Source organism: Schistocerca americana, chromosome 5 (assembly GCF_021461395.2).
Source record: "Schistocerca americana isolate TAMUIC-IGC-003095 chromosome 5, iqSchAmer2.1, whole genome shotgun sequence".
In the NCBI taxonomy this organism is placed as follows: Eukaryota; Metazoa; Arthropoda; class Insecta; order Orthoptera; family Acrididae; genus Schistocerca; species Schistocerca americana.
This window is the reverse complement of record NC_060123.1, coordinates 60,222,797-60,249,025: the sequence shown is the minus strand read 5'-3', so window position 1 is coordinate 60,249,025 and position 26,229 is coordinate 60,222,797. Positions and strand designations below refer to the sequence as shown.

The 26,229-nt window shown below is 41.8% G+C and overlaps 1 protein-coding gene across 1 annotated transcript in view; it reads left to right on the top strand.

Moving 5' to 3' along the window:
* LOC124615662 (protein madd-4) overlaps positions 1-26,229 on the top strand; it is a 514,315-nt gene that overhangs the window by 181,833 nt on the left and 306,253 nt on the right. The window contains exon 9 of the mRNA XM_047143690.1: positions 15,656-15,731. Within this exon, the coding sequence (XP_046999646.1) occupies positions 15,656-15,731 (76 nt within the window). The remainder of the gene's footprint in view (positions 1-15,655; positions 15,732-26,229) is intronic.

Sequence of the window (26,229 nt, the reverse complement as noted above, 5' to 3'; positions counted from 1 at the left end):
CAACCGTCTCCATGAAGCTGGGCTACGGGCCCGCACACCGTTAGGCCGCCTTCCGCTCACGCCCCAACATCGTGCAGCCCGCCTCCATTGGTGTCGCGACAGGCGTGAATGGAGGGACGAATAGAGACGTGTCGTCTTCAGCGATGAGAGTCGCTTCTGCCTTGGTGCCAATGATGGTCGTATGCGTGTTTGGCGCCGTGCAGATGAGCGCCACAATCAGGACTACATACGACCGAGGCACACAGGGCCAACACCCGGCATCATGGTGTGGGGAGCGATCTCCTACACTGGCCGTACACCACTGGTGATCGTCGAGGGGACACTGAATAGTGCACGGTACATCCAAACCGGCATCGAACCCATCGTTCTACCATTCCTAGACCGGCAAGGGAACTTGCTGTTCCAACAGGACAATGCACGTCCGCATGTATCCCGTGCCACCCAACGTGCTCTAGAAGGTGTAAGTCAACTACCCTGGCCAGCAAGATCTCCGGATCTGTCCCCCATTGAGCATGTTTGGGACTGGATGAAGCGTCGTCTCACGCGGTCTGCACGTCCAGCACGAACGCTGGTCCAACTGAGGCGCCAGGTGGAAATGGCATGGCAAGCCGTTCCACAGGACTACATCCAGCATCTCTACGATCGTCTCCATGGGAGAATAGCAGCCTGCATTGCTGCGAAAGGTGGATATACACTGTACTAGTGCCGACATTGTGCATGCTCTGTTGCCTCTGTCTATGTGCCTGTGGTTCTGTCAGTGTGATCATGTGATGTATCTGACCCCAGGAATGTGTCAATAAAGTTTCCCCTTCCTGGGACAATGAATTCACGGTGTTCTTATTTCAATTTCCAGGAGTGTATTTTTGACAGGGCACGGTGCATATCCTGCGTATTTGTGTAGAATGTACAAGACTAGGGCACAGATGTCCAGCTGTGAATTGGTTGGCACAACTGAAGACACAGTGGAACTCTAATCGTCCGGAGTGACTGGACCCGATTCGGATAATCGAATATCCGGATTTGAACAGTTCTCCGCTCGTAATTTCTCCACAATATTTCGGCAGACGTACACGCTGCCATCTTCAGGTGGTTCCTGACGAATGCTGTGCTGTTTCTCACGGCGCCCTATATACAGGGTGTCCCAGCTATCTTGTCCACCCAAAATGTCTCTGGAACAATAACAGCTATTGGAAAACGACTTTCACCGGTATCAATGTAGGGCTGGGGCCCATGAATGTACATATTTGGAAACATTCTAAAACGAAAGCATATGTGTTTTTTAACACAAACCTATGTTTTTTTAAATGGACCTCCTATATTTTTCTTCAGCAATCCATAGCATGACAAAGCACATACACAATGGCGTAGATCGCATCGCAATATTCCCATTACATCCCGAGATATTGAGACGCGAAGTTGACGCTTGAAACACCCGACATGCGCTGCTAGCGCACGTCCTGAGGCTCAGGCGTGTACCCCGTGCTGCCCGTCATCGCGATGTGATTGACATGTGTAATCACACCTCCATACTTATCAAGAGGATGGCAGCAGACCGTATTATTCGTTTCGGACCATCGCGATTACGGGCAGCATGGGGTTCACGCCTGAGCCTCAGGACGTGCGCTAGCAGCGCATGTCGGGTGTTTCAAGCGTCAACTTCGCGTCTCAATATCTCGGGATGTAATGGCAATATTGCGATGCAATCTACGCTATTGTGTATGTGCTTTGTCATGCTATGGATTGCTGAAGAAAAAATATAGGAGGTCCATTTAAAAAAACATAAGTTTGTGTTAAAAAACACATATGCTTTCGTTTTAGAATGTTTCCAAATATGTACATTCATGGGCCCCAGCCCTACATTGATACCGGTGAAAGTCGTTTTCCAATAGCTGTTATTGTTCCAGAGATATTTTGGGTGGACAAGATAGCTGGGACACCCTGTATACTAGCCGTTTCTCCCTCCACCGTTCCTCTCCTGGTGTCTTCGGTCAACACCGACTCAAAGCAAGGCCTCGGCGCTTGTTCGTGACGCCACGTCAGCTAGGCAAGGCGAACGCCAGGTCTGTTGCAGGCATACTCATAATGGTGCCGGCCGGTGTGGCCGAGCGGTTCTAGGCGCTTCAGTCTGGAACCGCGCGACCGTTACGGTCGTAGGTTCGAATCCTGCCTCGGGCATGGATGTGTGTGACTCCTTAGGTTAGTTAGGTTTAAGTAGTTCTAAGTTCTAGGGGACTGATGACCTCAGAAGTTAAGTCCCATAGTGCTCAGAGCCATTTCAACCATTTCATAATGGTGGTGTCTCCCTCTCTGACACAGGAAAATGTGAAACTATTGGCGGTAGTTGACCAATACAAATTGTTCTTAGAGATTTCTGTCATCAGTTAATTGTGCAATTCATTACACTTCTCAACAAACAGTGAACTCCTGAACTTAAATTTCCACCAGTTTTAAGGATTGACATACAAAAACAACTTCATGGTCCAGCAGCAAAAGAATTCGTGCTTCTTTATCTTATTTGTAAATCTGAGGAAGTTACGTTTCTACTGAGTTGCTTTTACAAGAAATTATGAACATATTGGTGCTCTTCTTTAGGTATCTTGGTTGACTTTGGGGTGAGGAGCACTGAATGTTAATGAAATATCTTGCGATTGTACACGTTGGGGGAGGGGGTGGCGGACAGAAGAAGAGGCAAAAGAGAGATACTTGTTTTATCAAATAAAATTTTTTTGTCTTATTGAGTTTCTCCTTTCAGTTTCAAGAGAGGAATATTTATCTTTTCTAATCTGCATGTTTAAAAAAGTTTAAGCTCAGCAGTACTTTCGATGTATGAAGCTATTTTGTTTCCCGTTTAGAATTCCTTTCGTTGAAAATGACTGTAATCTAATGACTGGCAACAGTTGGACGTTTACACATGTAAATTAGTTCACATTTCCAGTGACGATGTCAAACGAAAATAAATAAATAAATAAAAGAAACGAGTTAATTCTAAGGGGGTTGGGGTAAGTTTAGATAACAACACGTATCAAGTAAATATAGTTACTTGAATGTAAGATTTCCGAAGCTTGCAATGGGGCAAAGCATCTTCTCATATTGATCTACGTTTGTTACGACAGGATTCAGTAATACAGAACTATGATCTTCATTTGTAGCTGTACGATAGTAAGAAAATCTTTCATCTAAATAAAACTGCACAATACAAAACAATACCAAACATTTTGTCCAAAAATAAGAAATTTATAGTGATAAGCACGCCCAGGCGTTTCTGCCTGCAACAGACCTGGCTTTCGCCGTGCCTAGCTGACGTGACGTCACCAACAAGCGCCGTTGCCTTCCTTTGAGTCGGTGTTGCTTCGGTGCGGCCGGCGCGGCGGCTACTGGAGGTGGTGGAGGAAGCGGCGCCTGGGTCTGAACTGGGGTCTGCAGTCTCCCTGTTGCCACCGTCTGGATCGGTCCTCGATCTCTGGGACCGCATCTTTCTCTCCAGGCTGAGTGCAGGGTTCCAAGCCTGACTACGCTGAAGGCCGCTGTCTTTATTAATTAGATCGTCCTGAAGTCGGATTTCGATGGCCTCTTTAGTAACGCAGTCCCAGAAGTAGGAGGATTGACAGAGTATTTTTGTTTTTTCATAGTCCATAGTATGACCAGTCTTTATACAATGGTCAGCCACGGCTGATTTAGTGGTTCAAATGGCTCTGAGCACTATGGGACTTAACATCTCTGGTAATCAGTCCCCTAGAACTTAGAACTACTTAAACCTAACTAACCTAAGGACATCACACAACACCCAGTCATCACGAGGCAGAGAAAATCCCTGACCCCGCCGGGAATCGAATCCGGGAACCCGGGCGTGGGAAGCAAGAACGCTACCGCACGACCACGAGCTGCGGACGGCTGATTTAGTGACCTGGCGTAATCCGGTATGGCGCTTGTGTTCGCGGCACCTCTCTTCCACAGTGCGTACTGTCTCCCCAATGTATGATTTTCCGCACTGACAGGGAATTTGATAAACGCCTGGTTTTCGAAGGCCTAGGTCATCTTTCACTTAACCCAGTAGAGTCAAGGTTTTTGCATGGGGTCGGAATACACATTTCAAATTGTGTTTCCCCAGGATTCTACCGATTTTTCTTGAGGTGTTTCCGACAAACGGAATGCACGCCAACGACTTGTGTTCTTCTGTTTCTTCTTCTTGTTCTCTTGGCGCAGTCTGTCTGAGTGCGTGTCTTATTTGCTTCTGGTTGTACCCATTTTTCCGAAATCTTGTCTCGAGGTGCTGTAGTTCTGCTGGAAGGCTCTCCTGATCGCAGATCGATCGTGCCCTGTGATCAAGTGTGCGCAAAACGCCTCCACGCTGGGAGTTGTGGTGGCAACTGAAGGCATTTAGGTACAGATCTGTGTGTGTAGGGTTTCTGTATATACTGTGTTCCAGCTTGCCGTCAGGTTACCGCTTCACTGTAGGGCACCATCCTGCTCCACCTCCATCGTGAACTGTACGTTGGGGTGCAGCGAGTTGAGGTGTTCGAGAAATTCATTTAAGCTGTCCCGTCCATGTGGCCAAACAAGGGACGTGTCATCCACGTAGCGGAAGAAGCAAGTTGGTTTTTGTTTGGCTTGTTCTACTGCCTTCTCCTCGAATTGTTCAAATTGGAAATACGCCGGGAAACTTTAATGTGTGTGAAATCTTGTGAGACTTAACTGCTAAGGTCATCAGTCCCTAAGCTTACACACTACTTAACCTAAACTACCCTAAGGACAAACACACACACCCATACCCGAGGGAGGAATCGAACCTCCGCCGGGACCAGCCGCACAGTCTATAACTGCAGCGCCTCAGACCGCTCGGCTAATCCCGCGCGGCCGGGAAACTTCAGATCAAATATCCGGATAATTGGATAAATCATTAAAACACGTCATTTCTTTTTAAAATGGACAAAAACTCATGCAAGGCAAGAAGACGCAGCTAAAATGAAAGGATACACGGGCGAACATACCAAATCGAGTCATGTTCCAGTCAAGAAAAGAAAATGGGATGACTCAGCGTTCACAGAAATATTTCGCTAAGTAGTGGACGTCAAGCATAAAATAGCATAAAATAACACAGAACGCTGCCATGGTACCTAGAAAGGTTGAAAGACAAAAAGAAGAAATTCCTAATTAGGAAGGTAAAATACTAACAGATTCTACTCAGATTAAAACTGTGTGCCAGACTGAGATTCGAACTCGGGACCTTTGCCTTTTGCGGGAAAGTGCTCTACCAACTGAGCTACCCAAGCACGACTCACGTCCCGTCCTCACAGGTTTACTTCCACCAGTACCTCGTCTCCTACCTTCCAGTTTTAATCTGCCAGGAAGTTTCGTATCAGCGCACACTCCGCTGCAAAGTGAAAATCTCATTCTGGAAACATCAACCAGGCTGTGGCTAAGCCATGTCTCCGCAATATCCTTTCTTTCAGGAGTGTTAGTCTTGCAAGGTTCGCGGGAGAGCTTCTGTAAAGTTTGGAAGGTAGGAGACGAGGTACTGGCGGAAGTAAAGCTGTGAGGACGGGGCGTGAATCGTGCTTGGGTAGCTCAGTTGGTAGAGCACTTGCCCGCGAAAGGCAAAGGTCCCGAGTTCGTGTCTCGGTCCAGCACACAGTTTTAATCTGCCAGGAAGTTTCACATCAGCACACACTCCGCTGCAGAGTGAAAAGCTCATTCTAGATTCCACTCACTTTGAGTAACAGTATCTGGTGAGCTAACCTGTCCCCACACACCAAAAAAGTGATCAAAAACCGACCATATATGATGATCTAAGGGGTTATGCATTTTATACTTTACCTGAAACTGTCTCACAGCAGTTACGTAAGCTGACTCAAGACGAACCGGCGCCTATTCCTGTTTGGCGCTCGCTTACAGGCTATAGGCGATACAGGCAGATTCCAAACGGAAAAAGAGTGATAGGAAGAACAAATAACAGCAAATAAAAATGTCAATACGTTGATGAAAATTACTCAACAAAGGATTAAAAATAAAAATAAATAAATTTAATCCAATTAATCGTATAAAAATAATAGTCATTTTGATAAATATTTAAATAAAAAATTATTTGTTTATGACCTCACGAGACTCAAACAGACAACCTTCAGCTGGTGAGGACGGTTTCTTAACCACTACGCTACGCCACCACCTCATATTACTGCATTATACAGGGTGATTCAAAAAGAATACCACAACTTTAAAAATGTGTATTTAATGAAAGAAACATAATATAACCTTCTGTTATACATCATTACAAAGAGTATTTAAAAAGGTTTTTTTTCACTCAAAAACAAGTTCAGAGATGTTCAATATGGCCCCCTCCAGACACACGAGCAATATCAACCCGATACTCCAACTCGTTCCACACTCTCTGTAGCATATCAGGCGTAACAGTTTGGATAGCTGCTGTTATTTCTCGTTTCAAATCATCAATGGTGGCTGGGAGAGGTGGCCAAAACACCATATCCTTAACATACCCCCATAAGAAAAAATCGCAGGGGGTAAGATCAGGGCTTCTTGGAGGCCAGTGATGAAGTGCTCTGTCACGGGCTGCCTGGCGGCCGATCCATCGCCTCGGGTAGTTGACGTTCAGGTTTCATAACTAACCTTTTTCGTAGGACTCTCCATACAGTTGATTGTGGAATTTGCAGCTCTCTGCTAGCTCTGCGAGTCGATTTTCCTGGGCTGCGAACAAATGCTTGCTGGATGCGTGCTACATTTTCATCACTCGTTCTCGGCCGTCCAGAACTTTTCCCTTTGCACAAACACCCATTCTCTGTAAACTGTTTATACCAACGTTTAATACACCACCTATCAGGAGGTTTAACACCATACTTCGTTCGAAATGCACGCTGAACAACTGTCGTCGATTCACTTCTGCCGTACTCAATAACACAAAAAGTTTTCTGTTGAGCGGTCGCCATCTTAGCATCAACTGACGCTGACGCCTAGTCAACAGCGCCTCAAGCGAACAAATGTACAACTAAATGAAACTTTATAGCTCCCTTAATTCGCCGACAGATAGTGCTTAGCTCTGCCTTTTGTCTTTGCAGAGTTTTAAATTCCTAAAGTTGTGGCATTCTTTTTGAATCACCCTGTATTTATTACTCTGCAGACCCAGTCACAATGACGATCTGCTGCCTTCAAAAAGTTCGTTCTTATGCAATGTCTTATGAAGCTTACCTACTGTAGGCCGATCTCTCCGATGACGGTAACTGAATATGTCACGCTAAATCGTGTCTTGAGCGGGAGGATCCATTACTGTTTTGCTAGTGCTGTGTATTTAGTGTGCGTATTCTGTAACCACTACTGTGTGTGTATTTTTGTGTGTGTGGTTATCATGTCTGATTAAACGCGAAATAAAAGGGGTAGACTCAGGATTCAGGAACCAAACACATCAAGAAAGAAAGCTGGACAAGGAATTGGAAATGTACTGAGCATTTGTTGTGGCAGTTTGCCAACGGCGAACAGTTTGAGTGCGACGTCGAGCGCTCCTGTTGGAGGAAGACAGCTACAGTCCGCGAAGTGTCTACCAATACGTAATTTTAATCTGACCATAGAGTTAGTTCTCTGTGATAGGTAGGACGGCTACCAGAGCGCGTTAGTGTTTTGTGTTACACTACTGGCCATTGAAATTGCTACACCACGAAGATGACGTGCTACAGACGCGAAATTTAACCGACAGGAAGAAGATGATGTGATATGGAAATGATTAGCTTTCCGGAGCATTCACATAAGGTTGGCGTCGGTGGCGACACCTACAACGTGCTGACATGAGGAAAGTTTCCAACCAATTTCTCATACACAAACACCAGTTGACCGGCGTTGCCTGGTGAAACGTTGTTGTGAGCCTCGTGTAAGGAGGAGAAATGCGTACCATCACGCTTCCGACTTTGATGAAGGTCGGATTGTAGCCTACCGCGATTGCGGTTTATCGTATCGCGATATTGCTGCTCTCGTTGGTCGAGATCCAATGACTGTTAGCAGCATATGGAATCGGTGGGTCCAGGAGGGTAATACGGAACGCCGTGCTGGATCCCAACGGCCTCGTATCACTAGCAGTCGAGATGACAGGCATCTTATCCGCATAGCTGTAACGGATAGTGCAGCCACGTCTCGATCCCTGAGTTAACAGATGGGGACGATTGCAAGACAACAACCATCTGCACGAACTGTTCGACGACGTTTGCAGCAGCATGGACTATCAGCTCGGAGACCATGTCTGCGGTTACCCTTGACGCTGCATCACAGACAGGAGCGCCTGCGATGGTGTACTCAACGACGAACCTGGGTGCACGAATGGCAAAACGTCATTTTTTCGGATGAATCCAAGATCTGTTTACAGCATCATGATGGTCGCATCCGTGTTTGGCGACATCGCGGTGAACGCACATTGGAAGCGTGTATTCGTCATCGCCATACTGGCGTATTACCCCGCGTGATGGTATGGGGTGCCATTGGTTACACGCCTCGGTTACCTCTTGTTCGCATTGACGGCACTTGAACAGTGGACGTTACATTTCAGGTGTGTTACGACTCGTGGCTCTACCGTTCATTCGATCCTTGCGAAACCCTACATTTCAGCAGGATAATGCACGACCGCATGCTGCAGGTCCTGTACGGGCATTTATGGATACAGAAAATGTTCGACTGTTGCCATGGCCAGCACATTCTCCAGATCTCTCACCAGTTGAAAACGTCTGGTCAATAGTGGCCGAGCAACTAGCTCGTCACAGTACGCCAGTCACTTCTCTTGATGAACTGTGGTATCATGTTGATGCTGCATGTGCATACATCCAAGCTCTGTTTGCCCAGGCGTATAAAAGCCGCTATTACGGCCAGAGGTGGTTGTTCTGGGTACTGTTTTCTCAGGATCTATGCACCAAATTGCGTGAAAATGTAATCACATGTCAGTTCTAGTATAATATTTCGTCCAATGAATACCCGTTGATCATCTGCATTTCTTCCTGGTGTAGAAATTTTAGTGGCCAGTACTGTATTACAAGGCGTTGTAGGGTATAAAAGCGGTGTGCACGGCATCAGATGTTGACGGATCACTGTTAAGGACACGGAGATGTTGCGAACTTCGGTGAGACAGCGTTATCGGCACCGAGCACAGTTTGACAGGGGATTCATTGCGGGTCTCCATTTGGGCAGCTGGTAGAATCGTGCAAATCTGTGGCGCGTTTGGGTGTTACAGGGGCTCGATCTTGAACTCTGTGTGAACGTGACGACAGGCAGACTCGTCGTTAGGGTTCTGGTCGACCACTTGTGGCCACTACAAGCGAGGATCGTCATACTGTGCACTACGCACATCGTGACGCCTTTACATCTGCTCCTGCCATTCGAGAACAGATAATAGACTCACTGCAACATTCTGTGTCTTCCTGCACCGTTGATAGAGAATAGCAGAAGCAGGACTAGAGACATACTGTCCCATGCACAGACTGCCGTATCAACACAACACAAACGGCGGCGCGTGGAGTCGTGACGCGACTGGGAAGCATCGACTACTGATGAATGGCGTCGCATTGTGTGGAGCGATGAATCGCGGTTTCTACACTGCCCCGGGCGACTGTAGTTGGCAAGTGTGGAGCTAACCTGCCCATTCTTTCAATTAAAGACAGAAGTGTTACTCTGGGCATTATGGTGCGGTCAGCTATCGGCAGTTCACAGTTGGTAGCGGCTGAGGGAACTCTGACGGACATCCTGCGTCCTCATGTATTACCTATGTGACAGTATCGTGGTGCCATTTTCAACAGAGCAACGCTCGTCTACAAGTGGCACGTGTCTCTACAAACTATATGTGTGATGTCAAGGCACCCGGATGGCCGGCGAGATCCCCACATCTATCCCGGTGCCATTATCCAGAATATCAAGGACCAGTTACTAAAGGCTGGGGACCAGTTTGCTTCAGCAGAGGATACAACGACTTTACGACTTCAGTCCCAGCCGAATCAATGCGTACGTCAAAGTCTGAGGAGCACGACGTCATACTGACAAGCAGGCTTATGCTGCCATTCTTTGCAAATCTGACTCATTTTGATAATCACTGAAATAACATCACAAGCCCCCTCAGGGCATAAAATTTCATTTCGTTTCCTCGTCCCCTTCTGAATCCGTTACATTTCTGTCGGGTAGTGTTAAACGAGACGATTATGTAAATAAAAGATACTCGAGCAGTAAAGTAAAGCCACTAGCATTCAAAACACTTGATTACGAATAACAGACCGACTAGTTCTAACGACCGCTGCAAATGGAGAAAGATTAGAGAGATTAGATTAGATTAGTACTTGTTCCATAGATCATGAATAAGACACTTCGTAATGATGTGGAACGAGTCAGGTTAATAAGTGGTGTCCATACAAGTAATTACATTACATGAGACTTAATAATTTTTTTGGGGGGGGGGGAGGGGGGTATTACCCACTTACTATATCCGAAAATTCATCTAATGAGTAGAAGGAGCTCCTATTAAGAAATTCTTTTAATTTCCTTTTAAATGCTATATGGATATCTGTCAGATTTTTGATGCTATTCGGTAAGTGACCAAAGACTTTTGTGGCAGCATAATTTACCCCCTTCTGAGCCAGAGTTAGATTTAACCTTGAGTAGTGAAGATCATCCTTTCTCCTAGTGCTGTCGCCGTGTACACTGCTATTACTTTAGAATTAAATCAGACTAAGAACAGCCGACCAGTTGCAAAGGATAAAGTAATCTTTACCTAGGTTTCAATAGATATAAATCTATCTTCTTCAGAAGACGGCAGTATTATAACAACATGAAGTGATATGTCCTTATCGTTTAGGCAAACATCTGCATAGTTACATTAATCATATAAAATATAGCCCTGACAACAGGGTTTGTCAAACAAATAAAATAGGTACCTATATGATTAATGTAACTATGCAGATGTTTGCCTAAACGATAAGGTAGGTACATGTACCTATTTTATTTGTTTGACAAACCCTGTTGTCAGGGCTATATTTTATATGATTAATGTAACTATGCAGATGTTTGCCTAAACGATAAGGACATATCACTTCATGTTGTTATAATACTGCCGTCTTCTGAAGAAGATAGATTTATATCTATTGAAACCTAGGTAAAGATTACTTTATCCTTTGCAACTGGTCGGCTGTTCTTAGTCTGATTTACGTGGAACCATTGCTGTAGCGCAGCTATGTTTAAAGTACTTTAGAATTAGTTCGGATTGTTAACAACAAATTTCATAAGTGAAATATACATTGTGAGGCTACAGTGAAGATCTCTAGCTCTTTAAATAAGTGTCTGCAGGATGATCTTGGATGAGCTCCAGCAATTATTCTGATTACACGCTTTTGTGCAGTGAACACTCTTTTACTCAGTTATGAGTTACCCCAGAATACGATGCCATACGAAAGCAGAGAATGAAAATAGCTGTGGTAAGCTAATTTACTGAGATGTATATCGCCTAAATTTGCAATGACTCTAATAGCATAAGTAGCTGAACTCAAACGTTTCAGCAGATCTTCAGTGTGTTTTTTCCAGTTCAACCCCTCATCAATCCATACACCTAAAAATTTTGACTGTGCTATTGCAACCCTTTTGTAACCCGATGTATTTCCCAAAACAGTTTTAACCGTCCCATCCCGTATACATAATTAAGGTGATAACAGCCAGTGACCCCTTCAGTGCAGATGCACACCAAGTTCAAACTCTTACGGGAATCTGCGAGATGGCGCGAGTAATGAGGCTAATAAGGAAGGGCACTACATCAGAAGTGTGTAGCATAAGTTGAGAAACTGGGTCTGACGAGAGGCGTGCTAGGGTAGTCCTCGCAGTTGCGGTGACCACTTGTCCGGAAGGCGTAGTAGTCGACGTATCTGCCTTCGTAAGCAGGAGACCTGGGTTCGGATCCCAGTCCAACATAAATTTTCTAATTGGCTTATGTTTGAAAGTACAGACACCAGATACATAAAACTGTTTTAAGTTACATCTTATGCAGTTATCTCTCGTAAAGGAGACCTCCACAATTACAACTTTCGACAGGCACTAAATACATGAGCTAGTTAAGTACAGATGCAACCGTCACAAAGCTGCACTACAAATAGGTACAACTTTTTACGACCTAGTTGGTACAATACTGGCTCTCACAGATAAAAATTCTGATGAAACGACATTGCATTTAACAAATAAAGGATGATTACATCACAAGTTAGTAATAGTATCCCTTTACAGGTCACCTAAGGGTATCATCAATGTATTTCTAGAAAAATTGGACATGCTGTTAGATGTACTAAGAGGGACCAGATGGTTGCATTATGACACAGTAATTGGTGGAGATCTGAATGCAGATTTTGATATAACAACACATAAACGTACTGTGACTGAGTTGAAAAACCTTTTAAGACAGTGCAATTTGCACTCAATCAATAACAGGCCCACAAGAGATAAAGCATGTCTTGACAATATTTTTGTCAACTTTAAAACTACAGAAGAATCATGTGCTGTCACAGGGTTTCCATTTTCAGATCATGACTCTGTATCTTTAAACTATACAAGTAGGTTCTGTATTGATAATAGTAATATTCCTAAGCCTGTCCCAAAAGTTATAATCACCAGGCCTGTCACAGATGACAAAATTGTTCAGCTCTGTAAGTCCCTTGCTGAGAGAGACTGGTTCAACCAATGTCATGGTGACACAAGTTATAGTCTTAGTGCTGATTTGTCAGGGAAACTATTATTTGAGAGATTTTTTAAAACATTTCTGACACAATTTAATGACAATATCCCCATAAAGAAATGCAAATTAACTGACAAAGGCTTTACAAACAGGGCTACAAACAGACAAAATTCATGGTTCACTAAACAATTATCAAGTATGAAAAACCAAGTTATGGTGTTGCACAATATATGTAGCAATCAGAAAACAGAACATGCCAGATTAGCCTATATAAAATGCAGGAATGAGTATAAAAAAGCCATCGTGGAAGCCAAAAAAGCACATAATTTCAATACCATTGATAATTCTACAAATAAGTGCAAAGCTGCATGGAAATTAATAAATGGTGTTGCTAAAGATGTAAGAAGCAAAAAAATTAATATAAGTCCCCAAAAATTCAATGATTTCTTTATTAAATCTGTTGAAAATGTAGGAAATACTATAATCAAACCTGATATCAATTCATCAGAGTTACTTTCTAAAAATGTTTGCGGAACACCAACAGACACAGGTACGTTTATGTTCTCCGAGGTCTCACCTAAGCATTGTAAAACGGATGAAATCTTCAGACAGTGTAGATATATATGACATATCCTGTAATTTACTAAAGAAAGTAATAGACTATATTGTGTACCCCTTAACATTCTGTATAAATAAATGCATATCTGAAGGATATTTTCCTGAAGAACTCAAAGTGGCTAGGGTAATTCCAATATATAAAAAGGGAGATATGGACTCACCTTGCAGCTACAGACCAATCTCCATAGTCCCAGCTTTTTCTAAAATACTGGAATGTGTAATTTACCAACAACTATCTGTCTACTTTGAAAAATTAGGAATAATTAGTGAATCTCAGTATGGTTTTAGGAAAAAGTTGTCTACTGTGGATGCTATAGACTTTGTAGTCAAATACTTACATCAAGTGTTTGAGGATAAGGGCTATGCTCAACTCACATTTTGTGATCTAAGCAAAGCTTTTGACTGTGTAAAGCATAAGCCACTCCTAGAAAAACTGGAATTCCATGGCATTAGACATAACAGCCTTAAATTAATGAAATCATATCTTCAGAATCGTAAGCAAGTTGTTTGTGTAGGGAGAGAAATGTCGAGTATAGAGCAAGTCAAGGTAGGTGTTCCGCAGGGATCTGTGCTGGGCCCCTTTTTGTTCCTGATAATGATAAATGATCTGCCGTCATTTATCAAGTCCACCACTGTGTTGTATGCAGATGATACAACATTTCTTCATGCTAGTGAGGATTTCAATAGCCTTAAAACTTGTGCAGCAAAGACAATTGACCAAGCATCCTATTGGTTCAAGGCAAATGGATTCCTGCTGAATGAAAACAAAACACAGCAGATGGTCTGTAGTCTTAGAGACAAGCTTCTGTCAGACAATCCAAGTTATGTCAAATTTTTGGGGGTATACATTGATGATAAATTATCTTGGGGTCAACATGTACAATATATTAGTGGTAAATTGTCTAGAGTTATTTACCTGTTAAGGCGACTTATGGATTGTGTTCCTGAAAAATATGTTAGAACATCCTATTTTTCATTCTTTCAGAGTATAATAACATATGGAATTATTTTGTGGGGGAACTCTAGCTGTGTACATGACGTATTAATACTGCAAAAAAAAGCTATTAGGATAATTACTGGTTCTGCATATAAGGCACACTGTAAACCATTGTTCTGTGAACAGAAAATCATGACTGTTATAAACTTGTACATATACTATGTTCTAATTTATACGAAGAAGAAATTACCAGAAACAAAAACCAGAGAAAATGTACACAGCCACAATACAAGAAGGAATAGGTGCCTCTATATTCCTTACCACAGGTTGTCAAAGTCACTCAACAGCTACGAAATCATGGGGTACAAATTATTTAATAAACTTCCTCAATCTGTTCAAGAATTACCTGAACAATTATTCAAACAAACAATTCATGACTGGCTAGTCCTCCACCCATTCTATGACATAAGAGAATTTATCAACTGTAATATAATACTATAATGTTAACAAGAAACCTGTTGTTTCTTTCAAACTATTAATTGTATTTTAGTATGTATATGACGTTGTCTATTGCTGTAACGGCCGAATGACAATAAAATTATTATTATTATTATTATTATCAAAGGAACAACGATATTCAAAACAGTATGCACTTACATGGTTTTTAAAGCATGAAAAGTGCCACAAAATTGCTGTGGTTTACGGTATCGATAATGTCGAACGAAAATGCTACGAATCAAAAAGCTAATAGCTTATGTGACTTACACAAATTTTAGTTTTGACTACAGAAAACAGCCGCGCGGGATTAGCCGAGCGGTCTGGGGCGTTGCCGATATGGTAGCTCAGCGTGTTCGGTCAGAGCCGGTTGGCCTCTGTAATAAAAAAAACTGAGTGGAAAGATCAACAAACGAACTTTAACGGACTTCATGTGGCGTCCGCAACGACCAAACACAGCGATCAACAACGAACAAAATGGAAAAAAAAAAGAGCGCTGCAGTCATAGACTGTGCGGCTGGTACCGGCGGAGGTTCGAGTCCTCCTTCGGGCATGGTTGTGTGTGTTTGTCCTTAGATTAAGTTAGGTTAAGTAATGTGTAAGCTTAGGGACTGATGACCTTAGCAGTTAAGTCCCGTAAGATTTCACACACATTTGAACATTTTTGATCTACAGAAAACAGCATGCCTATTTTGGCCCAGATATTTTGGACAGGTGTTTTCCGGAAAATATGAAAGGACTGACGGTAGGTTACAGAATTTTATAAGATTAAACAAGATTCCCGCTGTGGGCCACTACCTTTTTGGTGGTACTGGACGGCACAGCCGCAGCACGAAAGAGTGGCGCGAGGTAGACAGATGCCTCCCGTCTCGGTTAATTTGATTCTGCAGTCTGCACAGCAGCACAAAAGCGTTTCCCTGTTGCAGGAGAAGAAGAGGAGGCGCTTCCGGGACAGGACCACACGCAGCCCTTGGTGCAACCGTATCCGCCCACGGACGGCAGGTAAGAAATTGCTCAAGACACCTACACGATTGTAACTCAAAGCAGTTCAGTTATACAGTAAAAGCTTTCATATGCGACGTTTTATTCCTAGGAAACATATATTTTGGGCCTATATTGCAGCCTTTAGCATTTCTTTCTTTTTTTTTTTTTTACCAGTTTCGTTTCGTGCTGCATTAGACATCGCTACTGTGGAAATGAGTACCGCTATCGGCACTGAAATTATCCGATATTTACTGCTTCGGACTACGAATTCATACCAATTACTATACTGCTAACAATCGTTGCTAACAATAGGAGTGGTTGTAGTTTTCAATGAAAATTTAAGCACGTATCTTCTTTGTTCACAACGATGTCTCCTGCAGCAGAAAACTGAACATTCGGCGTAATTTATGTCAAATATTACGACTTTAGTTCGAACATCCATATCCCATCGTGATGTATGGCGTAACGGATAGATCGGCACAGCTCAATCCAATAGAAAGCTTTCGCATGGCGCACCTGTTGTTTCGAAGTCTCTGCACCAAGTAAGGCCTAGATATTTTTCAACACGTTAAAAATATTGTTGTTTATCCCTTATACAGATTCCATACTGTGCCAGTAGCAAAATACATTTAATAGTTTTTTTTTTTTTTTTTTTTTTTTTTTTTTTTTTTTTTTTTTTTTTTTTGTTAAGGTATTGTACCCATACCATTATTAATGCTGAGCTCCATTTTCTCGACTCTAATCCTAGTTGTTAAGTCGCAGGGTATTTCATCACAGACTAACATGTTCCTGGTGAAAGTGGACCGCTAATATTTCCCTGTTACCGGAACTGCTTCCATTGCTTTACCAGTCAAAGCAGATATTACCTCACTAACATCTTTCTGTAAGCAGTTGTGGCCTCAGTCCTCGAATGGCATGAATCCCGAAGTCATCTGCATGCTTTGAGAACGTTGCAGGGCACCGTAAACATTTACGACTGACCATTGTGTGTAGGTTACAAGTATAGTTCTCAAAGAATGTATTTATAAGTAGGCCTACTTTACAGAAGGTGTATTAAATGGTGCTTTAGTTTGTACCAGTACTGTTCATGTGATGCTTTCATAATTTGTTAGTCTATGGAAAAGTTTAACTTTGAATGACCCATTGTGTGTTCATCTATGAAAGCAAAGTGGTTGGTTGTATGGGCCCTTGCTCAAAAGCCATTTCAAATAAATAAACCTTTGTTGTTTTAGACTGTGGTGCTTGCTAACCAAATACGTTTTAACAAGGCATCACTCTCCAAAATCAAGTAGGCCTAATACTATCTTATAAAAAAGTGACACCAGGTGTAATTGCACAATGAAGTGTGTAACGCGCCAGTTTTCAACAGAAATAGGTGAGTTAAATCTGGATCAAAGAGACGAGAAGACTGTAGGTTTGTGCCACCAGCCAACCTCAGTGCCATTTTTAAGAAAGGTTCACTACACTCACCTAGGCAAAAGGTAGGAGGTTCTCCACAGTATGATCTACTCAGCTCAAAAACAGGAGATGTACATAGTTTCTCCACTCATAATAGCTGGAAGAGCTTATGTGATTGGGATGTCATCCAGCCTTAGGAATATAATATTGCTAAATCAAAGATAGGTGGCCCCTATGCTAGTCCTTGAAAATATAACACCACGTCTGTTTGAAAATGTTTAGATATATCTTAAAACAAAGATGATGTGACTTACCAAATGAAAGTGCTGGCAGGTCGACAGACACACAAACAAACACAAACATACACACAAAATTCAAGCTTTCGCAACAAAATGTTGCCTCATCAGGAAAGAGGGAAGGAGAGGGAAAGACGAAAGGATGTGGGTTTTAAGGGAGAGGGTAAGGAGTCATTCCAATCCCGGGAGCAGAAAGACTTACCTTAGGGGGGAAAAAAGGAAAAAAGGACGGGTATACACTTGCACATACACACATATCCATCCACACATATACAGACACAAGCAGACGTATTTAAAGACCTTTTCCCCCCTAAGGTAAGTCTTTCTGCTCCCGAGATTGGAATGACTCCTTACCCTCTACCTTAAAACCCACATCCTTTCGTCTTTCCCTCTCCTTCCCTCTTTCCTGATGAGGCAACAGTTTGTTGCAAAAGCTTGAATTTTGTGTGTATGTTTGTGTTTGTTTGTGTGTCTGTCGACCTGCCAGCACTTTCATTTGGTAAGTCACATCATCTTTGTTTTTAGATATATTTTTCCTACGTGAAAATGTTTAGAATATGATTAATAATAAATGACCTGAGAGACCCTCATGCCTGTAGTGTGTTTCTCAAACCACAGTAACACAATTTGTGAACATTATGATGCACTGTCTTGCTTGAAGATACATGTTACATAGGGGATGCTGCGGACGAACAGACCAATGTACACCATTGGACATTACGGTCTTGTTTAGTTTACCGGTGAGAATTGATAGTAGACGTATCTGTGCATCCATTTGATTCCAGGTAAATATGGGCTACACGAGATACAGCAACCATCTACCAGAACACGACCCTGCTGACAAGTGCATGTATCTTGTCACGTAGTTTACTCTGCTATCAGTGTGTTCCAACATGTACCAAGACCCACCAGTCCAAGCTATCTTTTCTTCTGTGCATCAAGTCTCTAATGCCAGAGATCCTGCATCCAGATTAATCATCTGAATACAGATGCCAACTGTACCACCAAAATGTGATTATCAAGCTTTGAGAACCAATATTAAATGACCAATCTAGGAACATACTACAGTCTCCTAAATACCACTCCCATAAGGACAGTGCAGACAAAATTAAACTACGTAACATGAACACAGAGGCACTCATTCTGCCTGCAGCTGTACACAAATAGAAGGAAAGTAAACTTTAATACACAGTTCAGTCTGAAGCACCTTCTGCTATGCATTTCACTGTGGTTTGCACAGTGCAAATGTACATTTACATTGTGGCATGTGAAATTTGGTGAGCAAAGATACTCACTTGGGAGCTGGTTCTGGGTGATATTGCTCCTCACTGATTGGAGAGAACTTTGATGCACAGTGGTCCCTCTATGCAGAATTACAATCTGCAATCAGAATTATAATCTGCAATAGTCAAAAAGTCATCATCTACAGCAATTCCTCTCTTGACAGCCATTGTCCCTGAATCGATCTCCATATGGTATGTGAATGCCATTTTGGCTTGTGAAAAAACTCACTGATGACACAACCTCTGAGATCATGTTCCATGCATCTAGCATCCACAATGTGCCTGTGATTGAATATTCTCATATAATGTGCCTTGTCCATCCTGTTTATTGCTGTCACACTGGCAGCCATTTCTAGATCAGATGACATCTCAGACCACTGAAATTCCAAACTATTCAATTCAGTGGAACACCAGGTGCACTATGTCTCCAACACAGGATCTGTCTCGAATCTGGTTGCTCATGAGTGTATATGCACTTTTGTACTGAAATGTGAAATAACCAACCACTGCAATATGTACTCATCTCTCTCAAATGGCTTTTTCTCAGAACCGTAACTAGGAAACAACAATGGGGTTTCCTTAGGATTAAGACAGAGTCTTGAAATTACCATGCAGCCACAGTACTTAGTAACTGCACTTACAGTTTCTTTGGCTTATCGCCAGTGACAGAATGCCTTTTCTTTAGTAACAGGTTCTAATAATACCAGCACTTGCAAAGCAGGTTAGAAATCAGATTAATAATGTTGCTCACGCAGCATATGTTTTCTTTATTTGGCAACAACATAGTTATTGACTGTGGATGGTATCATCAGAATGGAAATTATTAAGTCACTGTAAAAAAGTCATTAATTTTGTCACTTATCTTGAATGGATTCCCACGTAGATTTTGTCGAAGTTGTTATGGCTCATCTTGTTGATTCTAGGGTGATTCCACTTTGACCGCTAGACGGTCCTGATCTGTATTTTAGCAATATTTGAAGATCTAACAAATGCGTTTTTCGGGAAATTCTTAATGATCAAGCAATCCCAGATCAGAACAATGATACGGTAGAAATAATTTTTGACTTGGTGTTCACGATCCACATTTTTATTAAACTTCTTCTTAATTGTCACATTATCAAGAAAACAGTTTTGTATCAATCTTCATATATTTAATTTCCACTTTAATCAAACACAAGACTTGACTGTTCTTTTACAAAGCGAAATAACAACTTAACTTCTGCAAAGTGAAACAAAGACTGCTCTGTGCGTATTCATGCCAAAAGGGTTACAAGTAAGTCAAAGATTATGACAGTCTCACAGGAATGAATACACACAAGAACCATATCACTGTATATATCGATACATCGGAGTACCTAAACATTAATAAAACCAAATGTGAATATTGTCACAAAAATATGTCTGTTACTTCGCAGAAAAATAGTACGATATTACTGGTATCGAGAACTGGGGTTGGAGTGCTGTAATGGTCACGTAAATAAAGAACCATTACAAGGTGAAGCTGGGAATTTCCTTAGAGTCTAAATTCATTACATTGGGAATGAAATCACTCCACTGTTGCTGTTGTGAGTCTTCCATGAAGTTCAACAATGCTACAGTACTTTGAATTTTCCAGCGAATGGATACACAGTTGTGGCTGAAAAGTATAATGTAGGGCTATATTCCCCATACACAGTACAAAAGCCTTTGCATTGTTTCTGGCCGAGTCTACATTTTGGCTTTCATATACTCAATAAAGCAATTATTTTCATAATTACAATTGCTATTAGCATTTACATCCACAGCTGGACCATTGCCATGTACACATTCAGCATACAAATGTGATAATAACTGTGACAGAGTGCACACAAAATAACTTGGCCTTTACTGGTGCAGATGGGAGGAGGAAACGGTAGTGCCGGGAGGGCAAGGGGCCTTGTGAATGGCCACCACATGGTGTAGGAGGTACGGTTGAAGAGCTAAAGCATACCACAAATGCATATTCCGCATAAGTTGTAAGCTACACCTAGCTAATTGCATTAACAGGTTATATCAGTATGGCCAATAATTTGACAAATATAAACATTCAGAGTCAATAATTTCTCACTAGAGTGCCAAAAAAGAAATCCTCACATAAACAAGAAATCAACCAAAGCAAAACAAGTCCAACCACCTGCCATTAGAAGAAAATCTCCTAAAACAAAAAGGGGGTAAAAAACATAGCATAGTGGACAGTATCACTTACTACAACACTAGTAATTTAAAATAAAGGACATGTGTCATGTTGAAGTTATGTACTGTCCTCTGATAACCTGTTCATCAATATTACCAAAATATAAAATCATCTTCTGCATTTTTTGTGATGCAGTGAAGGCTTGGGAAGTATTTGTAGTTGTTTCTCCCTGTTCTTTATTACCTTTGCTGTGTGACTGGAATAGCTAGTGGTTCCTGCAGCCCTCTCAAGCACACTTGACTCTTGACTCATGCTCTGCCTCTTCAGACATAGATTTAATGAGACTGCTTATAGTCACACATGTCATATTATGAAGGCCTCTCCCTGAACCTACAGTGCACAAAGACTGTGTTACCAGGCCATGTAGTAAAGAAGTAGATGTGAGAACATTCAGAGCACACAGGACAGAAGGTTAGAGGCAACTGAGGCAGCTGCCCCTTCGAAACAAAAGGATGGGATCGCCCAACTCTTAGGACAAGAATGTGTTTGTGTGCAGAGGCCACATTATTCTACACAAGTTACACCAAAGTAGGTCCTCCTTTCAATAGTAGGAGGGATACAAATTTGACTTATTATTGTATAGAATTAAGCAAATTGAAAAACAGCTGAAGTTGTTAGAAATAAGCCCTCAGAAGCTGATAGGGTTCCAACTAAATTATGTACTGAATAGCAGGAGAATTAGCCAGTCTGCTACAAAAAGTGTGTCCTAGGTCACTGAAACATTGGAGTATCTTGTGTCATTTGAAAAAAGGTATGGATCTTTCTAAATAGAGTAACAGTACCAACACACAGAATTACAGACCAATCTGTCTGCTCCAGAACTATGGAATAATTTTGTATAAATTTTTCACAGCAACCTAAGTGTGGGCTTCCTAGTTCTGGATTGGTGAAAGTTGGTAGTCTTTGGGCCACAAGTGTTTTGCATCCAACTGCTGCCAACATTTGTGAAATTAATGTGCAGTAAATGTGTGTACCATAGCCATTTTATAGTGATTGTCATGTTGTGTCATATCATGCTGTGCCAAATCAATAAGCTCATGTATAGTGCAAGCACTGCATGACAAAATCTTGGAGGCCACTTCCCTTCCACATTGCCTGTCCTACCTCAGTAGCTGGGGGTCAGTGGGCAGAGCTGCACTGCTCACACATCTCTGAGAATTCATTCAGGACATTGTGAACAAACTGTACTTCAAACGAGGCTTTTGGAGACTCAACAGCTCATCTTTATGTTGCAATATGCATACTGAAAGCACTGGTAGTGTGAAACCTAGCTTGTTCTATTTGTGAAGTAGATGCAAAAGAGTAGGTAGTGGAGCCATTAATGTTGCCATATTCCTGGGCTTCCTAAACAGTTTCCCACCATTTCCTGTTAAACAGAATATGTATTTACGCAATGCAGAAACATTTAATTTGATTGTATGTCCTCAAAAAAAAAATCTGTCTGTCATTCATAACAGAGAAGACATTATCAGACGTGAAAGTAGCATGCCGTGTATCTCAAGGAAGTCTGACAGCTCTGTTATTGTTCGCGATATATCTCTATGACCTGGCATATAATGCCTATGGCTCTATGACACTGCAAGTGATGCAGTTGTGTACCAGGAGAGGAAATTGTTTAAAAATGATGATGAAATGCAAAGAACCTGTAGATGATTAACTGTTGCAGCTGATCATAAACATAAATAAATGTAATCTACCTTAATGCACTTCAGTAGAACAAAAGAAGAGATATCATCAGACTGCATGATTAACAGTTCATCACTTGAAGCAGCTACAACTATCATATGCCTAGAAGTATCTGTCTGGGGCAGTTTAAAATGAAATGGTCACATAAATCAGTCCCTGGAGAAAGTAGGTGTCAGAGAAGAGTAGTAGTCTGCATACAAAACCATTGTCTGATCCAATCGTAAATAATGTTCATCAGTCTCAAATCTGCATCAAGTTAGATAAGGCAGTGATACAGACAGAGAAATTTCAAAGAGATACACAGTGAATAATGGGTTGGTTTAGTCAGCATTCATTCATTCATGTGGCCTTCAGTCCTGAGACTGGTTTGATGCAGCTCTCCATGCTACTCTATCCTGTGCAAGCTTCTTCATCTCCCAGTACCTACTGCAACCTACATCCTTCTGAATCTGCTTGGTGTATTCATCTCTTGGTCTCCCTCTACGATTTTTACCCTCCACGCTGCCCTCCAATACTAAATTGCTGATCCCTTGATGCCTCAGAACATGTCCTACCAACCGATCCCTTCTTCTAGTCAAGTTGTGCCACAAACTTCTCTTCTTCCCAATCCCATTCAATACTTCCTCGTTAGTTATGTGATCTACCTATCTAATCTTCAGCATTCTTCTGTAGCACCACATTTCAAAAGCTTCTATTCTCTTCTTGTCCAAAATATTTATCGTCCATGTTTCACTTCCATACAGGGCTACACTCCATTCAAATACTTTCAGAAATGACTTCCTGACACTTAAATCTATACTCGATGTCAACAAATTTCTCTTCTTCAGAAATGCTTTCCTTGCTATTCCCAGTCTATGTTTTATATCCTCTCTACTTCGACCATCATCAGTTATTTTGCTCCCCAAATAGCAAAACTCCTTTACTACTTTAAGTGTCTGATTTCCTAATCTAATTCCCTCAGCATCACCCGACTTAATTTGACTACATTCCATTATCCTCGTTTTGCTTTTGTTGATGTTCATCTTATATCCTCCTTTTGAGACACTGTCCATTCCGTTCAACTGCTCTTTCAAGTCCTTTGCTGTCTCTGACAGAATTACCATGTCATCGGCGAACCTCAAAGTTTTTATTTCTTCTCCATGGATTTTAATACCTACTCTGAATTTTTCTTTTGTTTCCTTCACTGCTTGCTCAATATACAGATTGAATAACATCGGGGAGAGACTACAACCCTGTCTCACTCCCTTCCCAACCACTGCTTCCCTTTCATGTCCCTCGACTCTTATAACTGCCATCTGGTTTCTGTACAAATTGTAAATAGCCTTCCGCTCCCTGTATTTTACCCCTGCCACCTTCAGAATTTAAAAGAGAGTATTCCAGTCAACATTGTCAAAAGCTTTCTCTAAGTCTACAAATGCTAGAAACGTAGGTTTGCCTTTCCTTAATCTAGCTTCTAAGATAAGTCTTAGGGTCAGTATTGCCTCACATGTTCCAACATTTCTACGGAATCCAAACTGATCTTCCCCGAGGTCGGCTTCTACTAGTTTTTCCATTCGTCTGTAAAGAATCCGCGTTAGTATTTTGCAGCCGTGACTTATTAAACTGATAGTTCGTAATTTTCACATCTGTCAACACCTGTTGTCTTTGGGATTGGAATTATTATATTCTTCTTGAAGTCTGAGGGTATTTCGCCTGTTTCATACATCTTTCTCACCAGATGGTAGAGTTTCGTCAGGACTGGCTCTCCCAAGGCTGTCAGTAGTTCTAATGGAATGTTGTCTACTCCCGGGGCCTTGTTTCGACTCAGGTCTTTCAGTGCTCTGTCAAACTCTTCACGCAGTATTATATCTCCCATTTCATCTTCATCAACGTTCTCTTCCATTTCCATAATATTGTCCTCAAGTACATCACCCTTGTATAGACACTCTATATACTTCTTCCACCTTTCTGCTTTCCCTTCTTTGCTTAGAACTGGGTTTCCATCTGAGCTTTTGATATTCATACAGGTGGCTCTCTCTTCTCTAAAGGTCTCTTTAATTTTCCTGTAGGCTGTATCTATCTTACCCCTCATGAGATAAGCCTCTACACCCTTACATTTCTCCTCTATCCATCCCTGCTTAGCCATTTTGCACTTCCTGTTGATCTCATTTTTGAGACGTTTGTATTCCTTTTTGCCTGCTTCATTTACTGCATTTTTATATTTTCTCCTTTCATTAATTAAATTCAGTATTTCTTCTGTCACCCAAGGATTTCTACTATCCCTCGTCTTTTTACCTATTTGATCCTCAGCTGCCTTCACTACTTCATTCCTCAAAGCTACCTATTCTTCTTTTACTGTATTTCTTTCCACCATTCCTGTCAATTGTTCCCTTATGCTCTCCCTGAAACTCTGTACAACCTCTGGTTCTTTCAGTTTATCCAGGTCCCATCTCCTTAAATTCCCCCCTTTTTGCAGTTTCTTCAGTTTTAATTAACAGGTCATAACCAATAGATTGTGGTCAGAATCCACATCTGCCCCTGGTAATGTCTTACAATTTAAAACCTGGTTCCTAAATCTCTGTCTTACCATTATATAATCTATTTGATACCTTTTAGTATCTCCAGGCTTCTTCCATGTATACAACCTTCTTTCATGATTTTCTGCGCAAAATTCTACCAGGCGGCTTCCTCTTTCATTTCTTACCCCCAATCCATATTCACCTACTACGTTTCCTTCTCTCCCTTTTCCTACTGCCAAATTCCAGTCACCCATGACTATTAAATTTTCGTCTCCCTTCACAATCTGAATAATTTCTTTTATTTCATCATACATTTCTTCAATATCTTCATCATCTGTAGAGATATTTGGCATATAAACTTGTACTACTGTAGTAGGCATGGGCTTTGTATCTATCTTGGCCACAATAATGCGTTCACTATGCTGTTTGTAGTAGCTTACCCGAATTCCTATTTTCCTATTCATTATTAAACCTACTCCTGCATTACCCCTATTTGATTTTGTGTTTATAACACTGTAGTCACCTGTAGTCTTGTTCCTCCTTCCACCGAACTTCACTAATCCCCACTATATCTATCTTTAACCTATCCATTTCCCTTTTTAAATTTTCTAACTTACCTGCCCAATTAAGGGATCTGACATTCCACGCTCCGATCTGTAGAACGCCAGTTTTCTTTCTCCTGATAATGACATCCTCTTGAGTAGTCCCCGCCCGGAGATCCAAATGGGGGACTATTTTACCTCTGGAATATTTTACCCAAGAGGACGCCATCATCATTTAACCATACAGTAAAGCTGCATGCCCTCGGGAAAAATTACAGCCATAGTTTCCCCTTGCTTTCAGCCATTTGCAGTACCAGCTGAGCAAGGCTGTTTTAGTTAGTGTTACAAGACCAGATCAGTCAATCATCCAGACTGTTGCCCTTGCAACTACTGGAAAGGCTACTGCCCCTCTTCAGGAACCAAGCGTTTGTCTGGCCTCTCAACAGATACCCCTCCGTTGTGGTTGCACCTACGGTACGGTTATCTGTATCATTGAGGCACGCAAGCCTCCCCACCAACGGCTAGGTCCATGGTTCATGGGGGGTGGGGGGGATTAGTCAGCATGACAGCATCAAATAAATACCCCTATGCAAAAATCTCT